This window comes from Trichogramma pretiosum, unplaced genomic scaffold, assembly GCF_000599845.2.
Source record: "Trichogramma pretiosum strain Unisexual culture from Peru unplaced genomic scaffold, Tpre_2.0 scaffold70, whole genome shotgun sequence".
NCBI lineage: Eukaryota > Metazoa > Arthropoda > Insecta > Hymenoptera > Trichogrammatidae > Trichogramma > Trichogramma pretiosum.
The window spans coordinates 243,302-260,791 of NW_019641132.1; the positions used below are offsets into that span (position 1 = coordinate 243,302).

General features: G+C 37.4%; 4 protein-coding genes across 5 annotated transcripts; 2 read left to right on the forward strand and 2 right to left on the reverse strand.

The window, feature by feature from the left end:
* Positions 1-360: 360 nt before the first annotated feature.
* On the reverse strand, positions 361-2,100 carry LOC106658296 (retinoid-inducible serine carboxypeptidase-like). The gene is made up of 7 exons (XM_014380190.1): positions 2,052-2,100; positions 1,544-1,986; positions 1,372-1,482; positions 1,100-1,292; positions 870-1,034; positions 563-795; positions 361-501 (listed from the first exon to the last, which is right to left on the reverse strand). The coding sequence occupies exons 1-7, from the start codon at positions 2,098-2,100 to the stop codon at positions 436-438; spliced, it is 1,260 nt and encodes a 419-aa protein (XP_014235676.1). The 3' UTR covers positions 361-435.
* Positions 2,101-2,351: 251 nt separating this feature from the next.
* Positions 2,352-4,441, reverse strand: LOC106658297 (potassium/sodium hyperpolarization-activated cyclic nucleotide-gated channel 2-like). The gene is given in 6 exon segments (XM_014380191.1): positions 2,352-2,731; positions 2,798-2,899; positions 2,957-3,344; positions 3,406-3,754; positions 3,798-4,016; positions 4,081-4,441. Coding segments are annotated over 6 exon segments (1,773 nt in total). The 5' UTR covers positions 4,416-4,441.
* A 783-nt stretch (positions 4,442-5,224) lies between these two features.
* Positions 5,225-7,850, forward strand: LOC106658398 (ESF1 homolog). The gene is made up of 2 exons (XM_014380331.2): positions 5,225-7,440; positions 7,538-7,850. The coding sequence occupies exons 1-2, from the start codon at positions 5,326-5,328 to the stop codon at positions 7,655-7,657; spliced, it is 2,235 nt and encodes a 744-aa protein (XP_014235817.1). The 5' UTR covers positions 5,225-5,325; the 3' UTR covers positions 7,658-7,850.
* A 322-nt stretch (positions 7,851-8,172) lies between these two features.
* On the forward strand, positions 8,173-16,831 carry LOC106658454. 2 transcript variants are annotated; one of them, XM_014380446.2, is made up of 10 exons: positions 8,174-11,281; positions 11,526-12,113; positions 12,190-13,393; positions 13,472-14,038; positions 14,223-14,570; positions 14,645-15,158; positions 15,309-15,475; positions 15,553-15,700; positions 15,779-15,985; positions 16,203-16,831. In XM_014380446.2, exons 1-10 carry the CDS (start codon positions 8,858-8,860, stop codon positions 16,231-16,233), a joined length of 6,198 nt encoding a protein of 2,065 aa, XP_014235932.1. In that variant the 5' UTR covers positions 8,174-8,857; the 3' UTR covers positions 16,234-16,831. The 2 variants fall into 2 exon arrangements, with proteins under 2 accessions (XP_014235933.1, XP_014235932.1); XM_014380447.2 differs by lacking the exon at positions 16,203-16,831 and having other exon boundaries at positions 8,173-11,281; positions 15,779-15,989.
* Positions 16,832-17,490: the final 659 nt, after the last annotated feature.

Here is a 17,490-nt window from a genome sequence, read left to right on the forward strand (position 1 = left end):
TCACTTATTAAGAAAAAAATCCTGAAAAATTGTGAAAATGTCTATCGCGTATAAATGTTTAAAAAAATTATTTTTAAGGCGTTGTTGATACGTGTACCATGTGAGAACACAATGTAAAGCAAAACGTAAGAACGTGTATAGATTCATGTTTACGCAATTTGAATTCCTTCTTCGACGTATTATTGAGAGAACATGTGGATTATACATGCATTGTACACACAATATACACAAGTGCGTTTTTGACGCAAAAAATTTTACACAAGATGAAAAAAGTGTAATTTAATTTTGTATTTGTTTTTAAGAAAGTTTTATGATTTTAGAACGATTATAAAATAATAAATAAAGCTACCACTAATGTCGTAAGCGTAGATGTAAATTTTTTATTCGTTGGAAAATTTGCCCAGTTCCAATTCAACACCGGAACATAAAAAAAACTTATGATTCGTCATGTATTAAATCTCTTAAGATCTTGTTCATTGCAACTGGATTGTCGGCAGGAATCTGCAAAAAGCAATCATTGTTAGCACTCTTTATAAAAAAAATATATTTACAAAAGCATTACCATATGACCAGATCTAACGACCCAGAAAAACTTCAAATTTCCATATGCCTTAGAGTAACCCTCGATAACGTTGTCAATTACTAAAGGATATCTAGGAGCATTTAACCAGTTTTTGCTATTTTTCCAATCAAGTTTTTCGATCCAACTTAAAGTACCAGGAGTATTTATAATGAGATCTAATTGTCCATTAAATATGTACACCTTCAGATCAGTTTCATTGAGTAATTTTTCCACTTTAAAAATATAAATAAACATGCGACTGAAAGAAATGAATTTTTATGATGAAAAAGGTCGAGGGAATAATTACCGTGTCGAACCACTGGTTTACGACAATCACGATAAAGAGCATTAAAAACGTAAGGTTCCTGGTTACCCCAAACTGATTTTAATCCTAAAGTACTTTGAACTTTCTGCATGGTTCTTTTTAAATCATTGCTATACAATCCTCTCGAGAGATTTGAAAAACTTCTCACTAAAATGATAAAAAAAGTATTCGTATCTAAAGAGAATGGAAGAATATTGAAAATTTGATCTAACGTTGTGGATAGTAGTTGGGTTGTACTTTCTTCAAAATGTACAACCGATCGACCGAGTAGGTATACTTTTGCATCAAGTATTCGATCTCGATCGATATGTTGGTTGCGTTCAACCACTGAGCCTGTTGAATTGCATCAGCGAATCGATCGGCAGCATTATCGATGGCCTCGTAGCCATCCCTGTCGATCATTCCCTTGTAAAAAAAAATGTCGATCGCATAAAAAATTAAGTTACAATGACTTTTAAAAGTTATATACTATCCGAAGTTATACAAAATTGAACAAATACGGGGCCAAGGACTTGTGCATGTCTACGGGTGAAATCAGTGAATCGACCAAGCCGATGCCTTTCAAATTACTCTTGATATTTCCTTTGACTTGATCCTAAAAAGAACGAAGGTTTATAGTAGAGATGAGACTCGATCGTCGATTCAGCCAGACTCACCCGATACCACAAGTTTGCAAACTCAACGGTCATTTTGCCTCCGTACGACTCGGCCAGTATATAAGTTGGAGTTTCGCCGAACTTTGTAAATGTCTGAAAGAACGAACGTACGCAGGTGAAAAGATCTTTGGCGATCTGTCGATTGTTGGTGGCGAGAAGCGAGAGATCCTCGACGTAGCTGAAACCAGTGCCCACGGGATTGTCGATGAAAAGCACATTGTAATCTTTGACCCAGGAGTGATTTCTCGGGCGCAGCTGCGCATCCAACGGGCCGATCTCCTCGAAATTGCCGAAACCGGTGCCGGAAACGCCGGGCCCGCCTTGGATCCAAATGACCAGTGGCTTGTCGGGGCTACTTTGGTAGAGCCACCAGAACATGTGAGCCTTGGGACGAACTTGCACGTAGGCCCATTCTTGGTCGATCGGTCCGAATCCCTTTTTCGCTAAAAACAATCGATACAAGCGCACAATTGGGAGCACGATGGGGAGCGCAACGTAGACAACTTACCTTCCGCGGAGACGATCAGTAAGCAGAGACAAATGCGCCAACTCAACATGCTGCGTCGGTTGGACGGAAAATCAAAAGTCAATTACGAACGAGTTGAAGATGGAAAAAATATGTATTTGATCGAGCTTACAATAGAAGCAGTATTAACAATAAAGTGGCAATTGTTTCGTAACATTGGTTTATAACAAGAGAAGTAGAGCGCATATCTGTTGGCACAAGACGAAGATGCGGGCTCGATCGGCCGATAAGATAATGCGCAACGATTTATTGAGACGCGATTGGCAGATAAGGGCCCGCAGCTCAAGAAGGAGAAGCAGCTGGCGGCTCTTTGGCACTACGGAGCTCGGCCTCTTGGAAGGCTCGGATCCTGTCGAGGGCGACGCTCCTCAGGCGCTTGTAGAGCTCGCTCTTGGGCAGCACCAGGCGGTTGAAGTCGCGCGCGTCGAGCCGCAGCACCTCGCAGACCTCGAGGGCCACGACGGTGACGCTGCGCTTGTTGTCCGGCGAGAGGAGCAGAGCCACCTCGCCGAAGTAGTCGCCGTCTTGGATGTGGCAGACCTCGACGCCGCTGAAGGTCAGCACGGCCACCGAGCCCGTCACCACGAAGTACATGCAGCTGGCCTCGGAGCCCCACTTGTACACGACGTCGTTGCGCAGGAATATCATCTGCTTCAGGGCTCCTATAAACGTGCATAAAATTCGCTACCATTATATAGCTTATTATATTCAAAGCTCGAACAACGAACCGATCATGCTGTTGAGCAGGTTGCGCGGTATGTTGTTGAAGAGCGACGTCGCCTCGATGAGCTTGCGGCTGTTGTGCTGCGTCACCTCGTTCCTCAGGTGTTCTGTCAAACGAACTGAATTAACTTTTATTCTTAATAGAGAGGGAGGAAGGAACTAACTGGAGAGAGCCGAAGTTATAGCGTGCTCCTTGAATAAGCTGCCCTGAAAGCGATGCTCGTAAAAGTGCAGCAGGCGATTCTTGAGCTGCTCGGGCAGTCGCTTGTTCCTCGTGTACTCCTTGACGCCGCGCATGATCATCTGGTACTTGTGCTCGGGCTCGGTCGACGAGCTGCTCAGCTGCAGCACGATCACGATCACGTATAGAAAGTAAATCATGCCCAGCAACAGCAGCATGCACCTGACGATCTTGTCGGGCAGGTGGTCGAACTGCACCTCGCTGTAGGTGTAGCCGCAGAGATTTCCAGCCCCCATGTGCAAGTTTTTCAGGTAGACCAGCCAGGCCGGCTTGTCGTACAGCTCCGCCATAAACATGTAGTTGGTCGATTTCTGCGCTCGAAATTCCCCATTCTCTAGCTTATAAACTATAGCAACTCGTTCGACTACTCACTTGGACGTCGATGTTCCACACGTAGGCGTAGTAAAAGGGAAACATGTGAGTGAAACAAGCCGCCCAATGAAGTATGAAGGCCGTCAAGCCGAGCAAGCATATGACGGACTCGCGAGCCCTCGAGGCGCCGACGACCACGAGGATCTCCTTGGCGTAGATGCGCAGCGTCACCAGCCTCGAGAGCTTCAGCAGGGGCACCAGCTCGAACAGCAGCAGGTGCCACTGGATGCTTTGCCTGGGCAGCGTCAGCCGGGCCTCGTACAACCACTCGTAGGGCATCGAGCTCGCCAAGTCGATCAGCAGGAATCCCTTGGCGTAGTTTCTGGCGCAACGATAGTTACTCGGTCAACTTTATGATCAGACGCGTTCCTGAACTGGTTTTTTAGGCCTACTTGACTATGTGCACCGGCTCCATGACGACGTTGGGTCCGTCGAGCGACAAGTAACCCGTGACCAAGTTGAGCAAGACGTCGAGCAGACAGCACACGTAGATGGGCCCGAGGTAAGCCGATCGCACCGATTTCGAGGCCAGTCGGCGAAACGATATCGTGTACGGCATCGTGAAGAAGGCGTAGATGTACGTCAGCGCCATGACCACGTCCCAGCTGAATCTGCTTTTCAAAATTCAGAAATTGAAACTAGAATTGAAACTTGAACAAACAAAACAACAAGTACCTGAATTTGCTGCAGGGATGCACGACCCACCAGTTGCTGGATATGCCGTGACGCTGCTTCTCGAAGGCGATCGAGGCTTTGCTGCGCAGGTAGTAGCGGGTGAACGGGTGCGTCGAGCTCACCAGCAGGACCTTCTGCAGGCGGCGCTTGAGGCGCGACCGGAGCGCCGCGTTGGGCGGTAACCTCGCCAGTTGGCTCTCGGAGCCCTGCTCGAACTCGCACGCGTGCCGCGATCCGTCGCTCCTGCGCTGCCGTCGACGGCGACGTCTCCAGCTGCGTCGCCAGTTCACCAGCGGCTTCACCCATCTCCATACCGCTTGCAAGCATCTGTCCATCACTGACTTTTCTCTAGCTTTTCACTACTGCAGTCTTTCAAACACGACCTCGACTTACAACGGCAATTGTTTTTTAGTTACATTTCTTTGATGGCTTGTCCTTTTCATGCGTTGCGGCTTCAAAGCTTTCGAGCTTTCCAAATCCAACTTCTCCTCTCCTGATGATTAATGACGATCCTGAGCAAATAATTCCCTCGAATGTATGTGTCCTTGGCTATTCATTGTTTAACGATGTACACTATTTTTCATACCATAAGTTTATCATGTTTGAATAACAATTTTCAAATCTTGTAAGAAAATATAACTTCAATATAAACGAAATATTTTATTCGAGCAATTTTTAAAGATATATTAAACCGATCGTGCAAACTACATGCCCACATTCTTCACAAGCAGAAAGCCCTCTTTGTATCGCCAATGTTTAGAGATGAGTAAAATAAGGGAGTGTATTGCATTGAATTCATTCAATTCGCACAAACCTGCACGAGTCTAGCCTTGAAATAAGCTCTATTTTGCAACTCACTAGTCGTATAAAACCACCGATGCACGGCTTAATTTGGCAACAACACGACGATTATTTAACTCTTAGAATTTTTTAAAGGCGAGATCGATGCAAATTGTAATCTAGTCTCAAGTACTAGTCAAGTATTTAAGTATATAAAACGCCTGGCCTCCGCAGCAAACGCCACAACACTACTCAAAATCATTTTAAATTTGCCTCTCAATTTTTTAGATGGCAGCACCGCACAGCCTAGCAGCTAGTGGCATACGAATAACAGAGCTAGTAGTAGCCTATGTGCCATGTGCTTTTTCATTCACTCTTGGCGTGTCTGCTGTCGCGACTCGTGCATGTAACATCGGTGTATTGTTTAGCTCAATTCATTTACATTAATAAAACAACCATCTAAAAATGGATGATTTTTCAAAAGATGAGCGTTTTGCTCATATTCCAAAAGATCCTAAATTTCGTCGAATTCCTAAAAGTGAAAGAAAAGTGAAAATTGATAAGAGGTTCCGGCCAATGTTATATGACCAAAAATTCGTTACAACAACCTCTATTGATAAAAGAGGTAGACCACTACATCAATCATCGACGGACAATTTGAAAAAATTTTACCATTTATCCAGCGATGAAGAGTTCTCCGGTCAAGAAGATACTGCTACAACAGAAGTTGCTGATACCAAAAAGTTGGTAAAAAAACAAAAGAAAGCAGACAAAACAAAACAGAAAAACAAGAAGCAAGCAACAGTCAATGTTGATGAAAGATTCAATGTGTCAAACCTTTCTAGTGATAAAAGTGATCTTAAATCTAAAGAAAGTGAAACAGAAAGTAGCGGTGAATCAGACAATGAATCTGATGAAAACAAAAAAGAACAGCAGAAGAATGAAAAACAATTGTTTACCAAAAAAAAAGATGATAAAAAATTGGATGCTCAAACTAAGAAAAAACTGAGAGATCTGACTATTGATTATGCTAGAGGAGAAGGAGTTCTTATGTCAAGCAGTTCATCGGATGATGAATCTGACGAGGAAGACAATATTAGTAGCGATGATGGTATTGAGCATGCATGGGGCGAGTTGGACAAAGATGCTGAAACCACTGAAGAAAGTACTGCTCGTTTAGCTGCCTGTAACTTGGATTGGGATAGAATAAGAGCCTCAGACCTAATGGTACTTTTCAATTCATTTCTACCCACTGGTGCTTTTATTCATAGTGTAACAATTTATCCATCTGAATTTGGACTGAAGCGCATGCAAGAAGAAGAAGTAAAAGGACCCATAGAGCTTGTTGAATCCAATCATGACAAAGATAATGGTGTAAGTAATGAAAATGAAGAAGGATCCCACTACCATATGGAAAAGTTAAGACAATATCAATTGAATAGGCTGAAGTACTATTATGCTGTGATTGTTTTTGATTCAGTTGAAACTGCCAGCAAAGTTTACAGCGAGTGCGATGGAATTGAGTATGAGTCCTCAGCTACTAAACTAGATTTAAGGTTTATTCCCAATGATATGACATTTGATCAAGAACCTAAAGAAGTGTGCACTGTGTTACCAGATCTAACTCAATATCAACCTAGACTGTTTACCAATACTGCATTGCAGCAAGTCAAAGTGGACTGCACTTGGGATGAAACAAATCCAGAACGAAAAGAAATAAGTGCTAAACTTAATTCTGGAAAAGTAGATGACATTGATAGAAATGATATAAAGGCTTACCTTGCAAGTGGAACAAGCGATGATGAATCAGAAGATGAAGTTCAAAAACAGTTGAAAAAAGTAGATACTGATCAAGGAAATAAAAACACTATAGAAAAATACAAATCTCTATTGCAATCTATTGAAGAAGCACAGGAAGAAAAAAAGAAAAAAGATGTTCAACTGGAATTCACATGGGGAGTAGGAACTAAAGAAAAAGCTGAAAAACTTGTTGAGAAAAAAATGAAAGAAAAAGTAGAATTAACACCATTTGAGAAATATTTAGAAAAACGCAGAGAAAAGAGAAAAGCCAAACGAAATAAGAAGAACAGTAACAATGAGGACAATGATTTATCTGATAGTGATGATTCGATTCCATCTGATATAGATATGAATGATCCATATTTTGCAGAAGAATTCAAAAATAGAAAACCTCCAACTAAAAAAAAGAAGTTGTCTAAGGATCAAGATATTGACTCTGCTGAAGAAGAAGAAAAGAAAAAGCAACAGGCAGAATTGGAATTAATTATGATGGATGATGAAACAGATGATAAGCACCATTTCAATATGAAAAGAATTGAAGAAGCAGAAGCTGCATCAAAATCTAAAAAGAAGCGACTTAGCAAAAAGAAGAAAGATTTACAAGCTGAGGCAGTCCAAGACAGTTTTACTGTTGATGTTCATGACCCTCGTTTTGCTGATGTATACTCATCACATATGTATAATATTGATCCTACTGATCCTCACTATAGAAAAACAAAGGGTACTGAAGCAATTATCCAAGAAAAACTCAAGAAAAAAGCATATGAATCTACAAATTACGTAAGCACATTCATTTCTTATTTTGATATTAAAATCATTGATTTTCTATAAATAACAAAATTATATTAATATTGAATATCATTTTGTTTTTTTACAGACTAATGGAGACAACAAAGGTGTAAAAGAAAAGGCTCAAATAAGTGAAACAAATCGCGAAGTCAATAGTATGATTGAAAAAATAAAGAGAAATTCTCAACTTGCGAATAAGCGCAAGTAAAAAGTTGATTGTATTATTATTGTATATAGTAGAATTATAAAATACTCTGTAATGTTTTAAACAAAATATTTTTTTTATAAATAAAATTTAATACAATTTCAAACTAGCTAACTTTTATCCCTGAAAAAAAATCATATGTACTTATATTTAATACTAAAAAAATAATCGGCAAATTCAAAGTCAGCTTAATCAAGTGCCGCAACACTGGAACTTATATATATGCATGTAACATATAGGCTGTTTTCACAGTCGTCAGTGACGGTCTAAACTAAAAAAAACTTACGATTGTTTTTTAGTTTTTCATTGGTAATTTGAAAGAATAAACAATTCTCCGCTTGAGGGTTTGTATTGCAACCCAAAAAACCACTTTTAATAACTATTTTATTAGAGTTTATTGACAATATAACAGACAAAAAAGCCGAAATTTCAATGTTTTTTTATTTACAATCTAAAGACTTTAACTAAAAACCGCTTCGATATTTCGATACACAAGGATTTCCGCTTTCTCCAGATATTTTTTGTTTATTTTTTTACTGAGCGTTAAACTAATTATAAGCACTTTTACCAACCAACTTTAATATGTAAAGTATACGGGCGGTCGCTTTGTTTGGCCTCCAGTCAAATCAGCTGGTCGATTTTTGACCGTCACTGACGACTGTGAAAACAGCCTATAGACAGAGTTGACTGGATGTTCATGAGCGCGCCTATATTGACTGTAACCAGAAGCACGTCGTCAGTTTCAGGGGGGAACGATTAACGGTTGGCGTCCGTTCCAGTGTTATTTCACAAATATTTATATGACATCTGCATAGTTTCATTAAGACAAACTAACGTTTTCATTTAATTGATTGTTAATACATTTGCACTGAAAAAAGTCATTTTTTTCACTGGTAAACTTTTAATTTTTATCGAAAATATGATACGTGAGGTGAACGGTTGATATCTTGTTGGTTATGTTTTATGTACACCGACCTTTATGGAAGTGAGTCCAAACAAATAAATTACAATTGTGCATAATAACATTACAACTATTTAAAAAATGTTCCATACATATGCTAAACGCTCATTCCTACATCTGTAATTGTGACTTTGCATCGTGTAAACCAATGTGTTCTACAAATTTCTTTTTTGAAAGTATAAAAACTACAGTAAATAACAAGCATTTTTATTTTCTGTGGTGATTTAAAGTTACTTTGAGCAATGGATTCTGGTGAAGTGCCATCAAAAAGTACTTTGGAATCTACCCTTGATAGTGAAATAGATGCTTTATCCAAAATTATTACAAACACAAGCAGTCATGTTGATACTAGAAAAAGTGACTTACAAAATTCACCCCCTAAAGATGATTTTAAAAAATTAGATAATTCTGCAGCAATGGATAAACTTGAAGATGAATCAAATTTCCCTCAAAACAGGGAATTGGAAAGTAGTGATAAAACTCATCAGTTCAATATGTCTGTAAAATCATCTGAACTGTCCAATGAATTAAGTAGTAGTCATGAAAATAAAACTAAAACTGTACATAGTAGTTTAGCCATGTTAAGTGAAGCATATTGTTCTCAAGATTCGCATGATTCTTCAGAATCTAATTCGGATGAGACCCCAGAAATTTCTAAACCTGTAAAAAGCAATGAAGATATTACAAAAAGAAATTTTGCTGATTTTAGTTCCGATAAACAGACAGAACCTCAATCTCCTGAAGTTTATAGACAAGTAGACTTTGAGACAGCAATAACAAAAGATCCTGTAGTAGAAGAAAATAATGAAATCACAAATAATGAATTGTCTCATGAACATGAAGAAATGCAAAAAAATCACGATCAACCGAATGTAAATTTGATTACGGATAGCACTGATCATATCTTAAAAAATAACGAGAAAAATATTCATAATCCGATAGGCAAGAGTATTGATAATGAGTTAAAAGAAACTATAAAAACACCTGCTGCTTCAATAGATGAAGAAGATATTTTTGATCAAAATCTTGAGGAATTTCCCCAAGAATCAACATCCGATGTTATAGAATCAAATTCAACATTGGTTAAAGTGTCTAAAGAATCTGATGAAAATGAAAAAAATTTGAATGCCAATAGTTCCAAAGAAAAACAGCAAAACAATGAATCAGAAAACGTTCATGCTGAATCTGTAGAAATAAAAGTTGATGAGATCATCAATAATGCTAAAGATTTGAAAACCGATAATTGTGCTGCTATATTAGATGAACCAATACCAGCAGAACAAAATAAAGATGATGATAGTTTTAAAACTGCAGAAGAAGAATCAGCTGATGAAAATGCAGGCTCATCTATGCTCGAAAGTTCTGAAGAAGCTGAAACCAAAGATATGGAAGAAGCTGAACAAGATATTAAACAATCTGAAGTAGAAAACCATCATCCAAATAATATGCTGGCAAGTTTAGGAAACTTAGAGTCTTCTGAGAACGAAGATGAAGCGAAAAATGTAGTTGAAGTTAATTTATCTTTAGAACCAGAAGAATACAGTTCACCTATTGCACGATCATCTATACCAGAAGAAGTAATGTCATATGATAATTCATCGAGTGGCTTGTTAAAAAGTGATAGTTCAAGTGTTGTTTTAGAAAATCCTGTTGAAATGGAAACAGACTTGAGTCAAAATTTTGATTACAATCAAAAACTTGATGATATTGTAGGACATGAACAATTAGCCTCAAATTCATTGAGTTATTCAGAAAAAAATATTGATTCGGAACCAGACAGTTTATCAAAAACCAAAGAAGTTACAAGTGAAACAAGTGATAGTTTCGATAAAGCAAAAACTCTTGATGAAAATTCTGAAAACTCCTCAGATTCTAGTATTCAGCCAAGTAATTTAACATCTGCAGAAGAAAATTTGAAAAATACAGAAATTGAGTCTGTAAATAGAGATGGAATATCTATTGTATTTGAGGAATCTAGTCAGTCACCGCCAATGGAAAATGATGAATCTATTAATGAATTGTATGATCGTTGTGTTCCAAATGATGCAGTAGAAATGAGTAATGACCCTGTTATCGAAATGGATGAAAAGAGCCAAGAAAATTCAGATCCTGTGAATAATGATGAAATTGAAATGTCGGATCAGTTTGAAAGTACAATGTCTAACGTAGAAAAAGTATCAGAATTAGAATCTGCCGTTGATTGTTTGCAAGAATCAGTAGAACAAAACTTGAAGACAAATGATATGTTTAAAATTGATCATTCCGTAGAGAGTTCATTTGTTGATATTAAAGTATCTGATGAAAATGTAAACATAGAAGATATGGATACAACAACAAACGAAATTATTTCAAATTCGATTGACACTTCGGAAGCAGAAATAATCTCAGAGGCTGCCAAATTGGAAAGAGAACATGAAATAAAACTGGAGCTTAGGGAACAATTTGAAAAAGCAGATGAGGAAAACAAAAATATTAATATGGATGAAGCTGCTTTAAATCCCACCGAGGAGGAAAACGAATTAAAAGAAGAAAAGTGTTTAGAGGGAAAGTTTCCGAGCTCCATTCAAGAGAAAAAATTTTTAGAAAGCTCAGAAGTATCAAATAAAAGTCCTTTACAAACTCAGCAAGATTCAACAATAGTAGTTTCAGATGAAGATGTTTCAAAGGTAAATTTATGTTTTATAACTAATTGCCAATAATCATTATAATTTCTGACATAGAGGTTTCATGTTTTTTTTGTATGACAGTACTCTACCATTTTATTTATCACTTATTTTAATAATTTTGTTTTAACCATTTCACATAAAAGTTATATTAGGCATTTATATCTGCATTCAAGAATTTAATTTTACATTAAAAGTAAAAATAACTATGAAAGTTTTATTAATCGTTGATCAATTGTCTGTACAGGCTTTCTCAGCTGCTGATTCGAAATTATCCTCCGAATCTGCTGCATCTTCAGCACCAGAAGATGAGCAACAAGCTAGTAGCGACGAGACTTCTGAATCTTCTTCATCTAGTACCAACGGAGTTATCGAGTCCCGAAAGCAAACCCCAGAACCAGGAGAACTGCCGGAAAAACACAGCGGTGACAAGCAACAGCAACTCCAGTACGAAAACGTAGGATCTCCTCGTATTATTTTGAAAATTGCCAAATCGGCGATAACAGATTGTTCAGAGCCGCGATCGCCCATGAGCCCCAAAATTCGTTCGGCAACGAACTCACCAGCACCTGAGGATCAAAAACTTGGAAAGATTAAATTAAAATTATCTAGAGGTGGTCATCCTTCAATTATTCAAAGTAACGAAACTTCTGGCATGGAGGACTGGCACACAGACAGTCCATCTACTGGAAGTAAACGTAAACTTTGTCCCGATGACGACGTACTGAAGCCCGAAACATCGATTGGTATGAAGATCAAACTGTCAAAAAGTGGCGATGCATCAATAGTTCAACCGGATACTTCCTCTACAAAAGATGCATCTCAGACCTACACGGTTAGTTTGGATTTTTTCATTTTGTACTAATTTTTTTAAATACTTTTTTTTAATGTTGAGTATATTTTAATAATAGGAATCATTGGTACTGAAAAAACAAGACTCTCCTTCGATCGGTATGAAGATAAAACTGTCTAAATCTGGCGATGCGTCCATTGTACAGTCAGACGAACAAAAGGAAAGATCTGCAGAAGAGACGCGCACAGAGTCGCCAATTGGTATGAAGATAAAATTATCAAAAACTGGAGATGCCTCAGTCGTATTGGATGACATTTCTAAAACAACAGAAATGGAACGAACCTCGTCACCAATGGGTTCGGTCAAAATAAAACTATCTAAAACAAAGGACGGAAACGCATCGATAATTTCAAACGAAACGGAAGAGCAGCCGTTAACTGAAATTTCCAAAAAAGCCAAAGTTCACGATACAATGCAAGAACATCTTGGCATGAAGATCAAACTCTCGAAAACAGGAGATCCGTCTATCGTGCAGGAGCACGTACTACAAAAACCGAAAGAAGATGCTCATATAGAAATGAAGATAAAATTATCAAAAACTGGCCATCCAACCATTGTCAATCCATCAGATATTTCGGAAGATGTTACGATTAAAGCATTACCAAGTCAAATAATAGATAGGCCAGTGACTGAACTATCTTACAAGCGCACTGAAGTTACGATTTCCCCGATCGAATCGAAGAAAATGAAATTAGACCTTAATCCAATGCAACCTCCGTCCGACTTCACTATTCAGCCAGTTCCAGTTCCACAGCCAAAATTGATGTTGGACTCTAAGAGTGGAAGCATAAGCCGACAACAAATGAATGTTTTTAATAGGGAAATCAGTATTACACCGGTATCTGCTTATGCTTCAGTGGAAAGCTCGATGAGCGAGCGCTTGAAGAGTGCTTTGAACGCACCGACAGAATCTTTGAATACCGACTGTGAAATCATCGAACATCAGGCTGAGCCAGAATTAGTATTAGTTAACGAAGAATCTTGCTCGAGTCAAGATGTCATGATAATGGAGGACTTGCCTCCAGTTAAAATACCGAAAAAGCGAGGTCGCCCGAGACGAAATCCACTTCCCGCAGCCGCTGCCACTATTGCTTCCGTGGCAACAGGTGGCTCAGAGCATTTACAAGATCCTTTGAATTTGGATCAATCTGTAACGCCAAGCACACCCGGTGCTGCAGCAGATAATAGTGAAAGACCGAGAAGGACGTGTCGAGTGGAACGAAAAAGTTACGCGCCTCCCAAAAGAGGTGGTCGTGGACGCGGTGAGTTGCTGCACTTTTTCATATAGTGTAAACTTATAAATATATTATTGTTCACTCATAAATGACTGATATTTACAGGTCGAGGTAAACGAAAAAGCGAACCTCCAGCCCCGAAGAGATCACGTATCGAAATTGATTACCCAGAAATTGAAGCTACAGAACCAATTGTAACGTTGAAAAAATTACCAATAGATCCTTCCGCTGGCACGCGACACAGTGCTTCCGAGTTGTTCCGTGCTCTTAATCAACCCACTGTAGAACGAACGGCACCGCATTTACGTGAGGTGGAAATAATTAATTTAGCGAGAGTACCCACACCAACGCTAAAAATTACACCTCCACAAGTCGACTTTCAACAATTACCTAAAGAAAACGTCGAGACAGTAGAAGACCTGGATACAGCGCCTTCTACACCTGTGGCTACCACTGAAATAACACCTATGGAAGTGGATTCGATGAAATTATCAAAAGCTGTCGTTGAGGAGGCTACATCTACTTGCGGTAAAGAGAATTGGCTCGCTCCCACTGAACCTGCTATACGTGGACCAAGTGAACCTATTGCAGCTGTGTTGGACGAGGAGACTAGAATGAGTGCAGAGTGCGGTTCCCGATCGCATACACCAGCTCGAAACGTTCCCACAACAGGTGAGTTTTCTTTGAAAATATTGAGCAGCACATGCCGCATATTACCATTAAATGTTACTTGCAAAGGAAATTTCTATCTCTTAATGTTATTTCAAAAAACAAAATAAGAAATTATATGAAATAGTAATGATGATACTTTTCTGTTTGAAAAATTTAAAGTACGTATTTCTCATTCGCTTACCAGGTATGTCCGAACCATTAGTGAACGATGAATCTCAAGGCAGCACCGCTACTACTGAGTCTGAAAAAATTAAAGTACAGAGAACTCGCCGCATGGAAATCAATTTCGATCCAGATGAGGGGCCATTTACCGTTGAAAAAATAGCCGAATACGAATGGCCGCGCCGCGATGAGACAAAACCAAGCGGTGTTCGTGGTGAAACTTTCATGATTCAAGAGCAAATATCGCAATATCTTGGTGTTAAAAGCTTTAAACGAAAATATCCCGATCTCAAGAGACGTATGGTCGATATGGAAGAAAGAAACTATCTTAGAGAACATGGACTTGTTAGCGAGTCGATGTGCGACATGGGTAAGAAGATAATACTTTTTTTCCAAATATCAAAAACGAAAAAAAAAACTAAAAAAAATTTATTTGTTAATTAGGTTTGACAGCTGTTTCAAGCTCCGAAGTTTTGGACATCATGTGCACCGATTTTCCTGAGCAGTATGAAGAATATCGCAAATATACACGCGAAAAACAAGTCAAAGAACATTCGAAAAAACAAAAGGAGCTCGCAGCTGCTGCCAATGCCGAACGCAACCGAATTGATCTCGCTGAGATGGCCATGCAATCTGCAATTAATTTCAACACTCGTCTGAACAAATCACGACTTGATTCTCGAACTTCAAGCCTCGATCTTCAAACCTTTACCGTGCACAAACCGAAGAGACCAGTAAGATATGATCCAGAAAGACGGTCGACAAATCATTATCCTTGTTCTGTCATACCAGGACAATTTGCAGAGTTTTATAGAGAGTATAATTCGAATGAACTTAGATACTTCCCTTTGAATACAGTAATGTATGGACCGATGAAACCCAACGAAAGACAGTTCGATAGTCAGTCCGATGGGTCTCAAAGTGAAAGCGATAGTGATTCTACATCTGGTGATTCTAGGCAAGTGTTTTATGATTATTTTTGTGAGGGTATCTAGTCGTTGCCCATAATAATCCAATATATTTACGCTTACCCAAATACAATATATAGATTAACAAGCTTCAAATGAAAACCGATCTAATTGGATAATTATTTAATAATATTTTCTAGCTCTTCATCAAGTGATGAAGGACCAGATTCAGAAGAAGCAGAATCCCAATCGACAATGGGAGAAATCGATGTTAATTCAGATATTAAATGCAAAATGTGTTCCAACCATCTGAATAAATTAAACCAGGCTGAAATTTTAATAGCTTGTGGGAAGTGCAGTAAACATGGTTTGTCTCTATTTCATATTCTCAAACCAATACTTTGTTACAATATTTTTAATTGATTTATAATAATTCAATTACAGTGCATCCCTCATGCACGGATTTGACCCTTGATATGGTACCCCATATCCGAACATATCCATGGCAATGTACAGACTGCAAGACATGTGCTCAGTGTCACGATCCTGCAGATGAAGATAAAATGCTTTTTTGTGACATGTGTGACAGAGGGTAAATTTCAAAAAATCCATTTTATATTGCGTGAAAATAATTGTTACTTCTAAACTCAATAAAAATTATACATTTTAGGTTCCACATTTACTGCGTTGGTCTGAGAAGAGTACCCTCAGGAAGATGGCATTGTCAAGAATGCGCAGTTTGCTCAAATTGCAATTCCAAAGAGCCTGGTGGCATTAATCACGAACGGAATAGTGTCGCCCAGTGGCAGCACGAATACAAAAAAGCAGCAAATAACACCCAAATATATATTGGAACATTTTGCGTGCCGTGTTCTAAGTAAGTTTCATTGCAGTGAAACTCTGGTTTTTTCATTCTCTAAAATATTAATATCAATGAATGAAATAAAATTTAAATGTTTTTGTTTGTCATACTTTTGAATTAGTGCAGTAAATGTATGGCAGTAAAAAGTACTTATAAATTAATTTAGTTGAACAGTAATTTTAATTGTTATCCTCTTATGTCAAGTTTTAATGTAATTGTTTTATTTTTAAAGATTGCGTGGGACCCATCCATTGGAACACTGACAAGGAAAACTATTTGGGGAATCAGTTCTTCTAATTAAAAAGTAGAAGAAAATACTCTAGTTTCTATATAAAAATTAAAAATTATAGGTTTCTTTTTTTAAATAATGTACATTAAAAGCAATTACATTCACATCTTGTAGATGTCTAGTAAAAGTTATTAAAATCGATCGATACATCGATTACAATGATGAGGTTAAAATGAAATAAAAACGTTCAGCAAATATCAATCATATAAAATTAAGTATCTGGAGCAATGAGTGGAAATGTTGAATATTGTTTTAAGGTTGTAATATGAACGAATTAAACTAAATGTAAAATGATTGTGTGTAGTTGGTTAAACTTCAAATGACTATGTGACTGAATAAATTGTGCACAAGTGACATTATATGTTTGAAAGAGAGCAGATGAAAATGTATCTCAAAAAATATTTGTTAACTACATTAATTGTACCTGTGACGCGTTGTACGTCAACAAATTTTTTTGCGAAATTTTTGTTAATTTAAACAATCATGTATCCTTATAATGTATATTATAAAATTATGTATAATTGATACTAAAATAATAAATTGCAACAATCAGCTTTAGGTTCAGTTTTTAATAATTGTTTTGGTTTTTCTTTTATCTTTTACGTTATATCGACGACGAAATGTAAATTTTAGGCTTTTTTTTATTGAGGAACTTTGACATATTTCAATGTACACAAACAAAATGAAAAACATATGACAATATTTTGTGAAATTTCCATTCTTCTTCCACTAATAAATTTCATTTATAAACATTAAAAATTGATTGATTAATATCAGTAACAGTAAATGAATAAAATGAATAACATTTAGAATATTTCAGCAACAAATTATAAATAGAAACTCATTTTAAAAATAGATTTTTTTCTTTTTTTTCTTTATTATCGGTAATACTTGATTTTATTAGGTCGAGTTTGAATTTTCCTCGAATTCTCACCCTTTTCAATTTCATAGTATTTGAATTATATCACACACAGGGCTGCTGGCCAGTTATAGATTAGTTTTGTATCAATTCATTTATACCTGGATAATCATACAATTCCATCACGCACTACAGAAAATTATTACTTACATAATTTTACAGAATTTAATATTTAAGAATCAACAATAATGAATAAAATTTCTTTTGATAATGCAAGATTCTATTGACAATTTTTCACAGTCTAAGAGAATTTTACAATATTTTTCATTATTTACATTTATAAAGCATGTGAATGATTTTTAAAATGTTTCA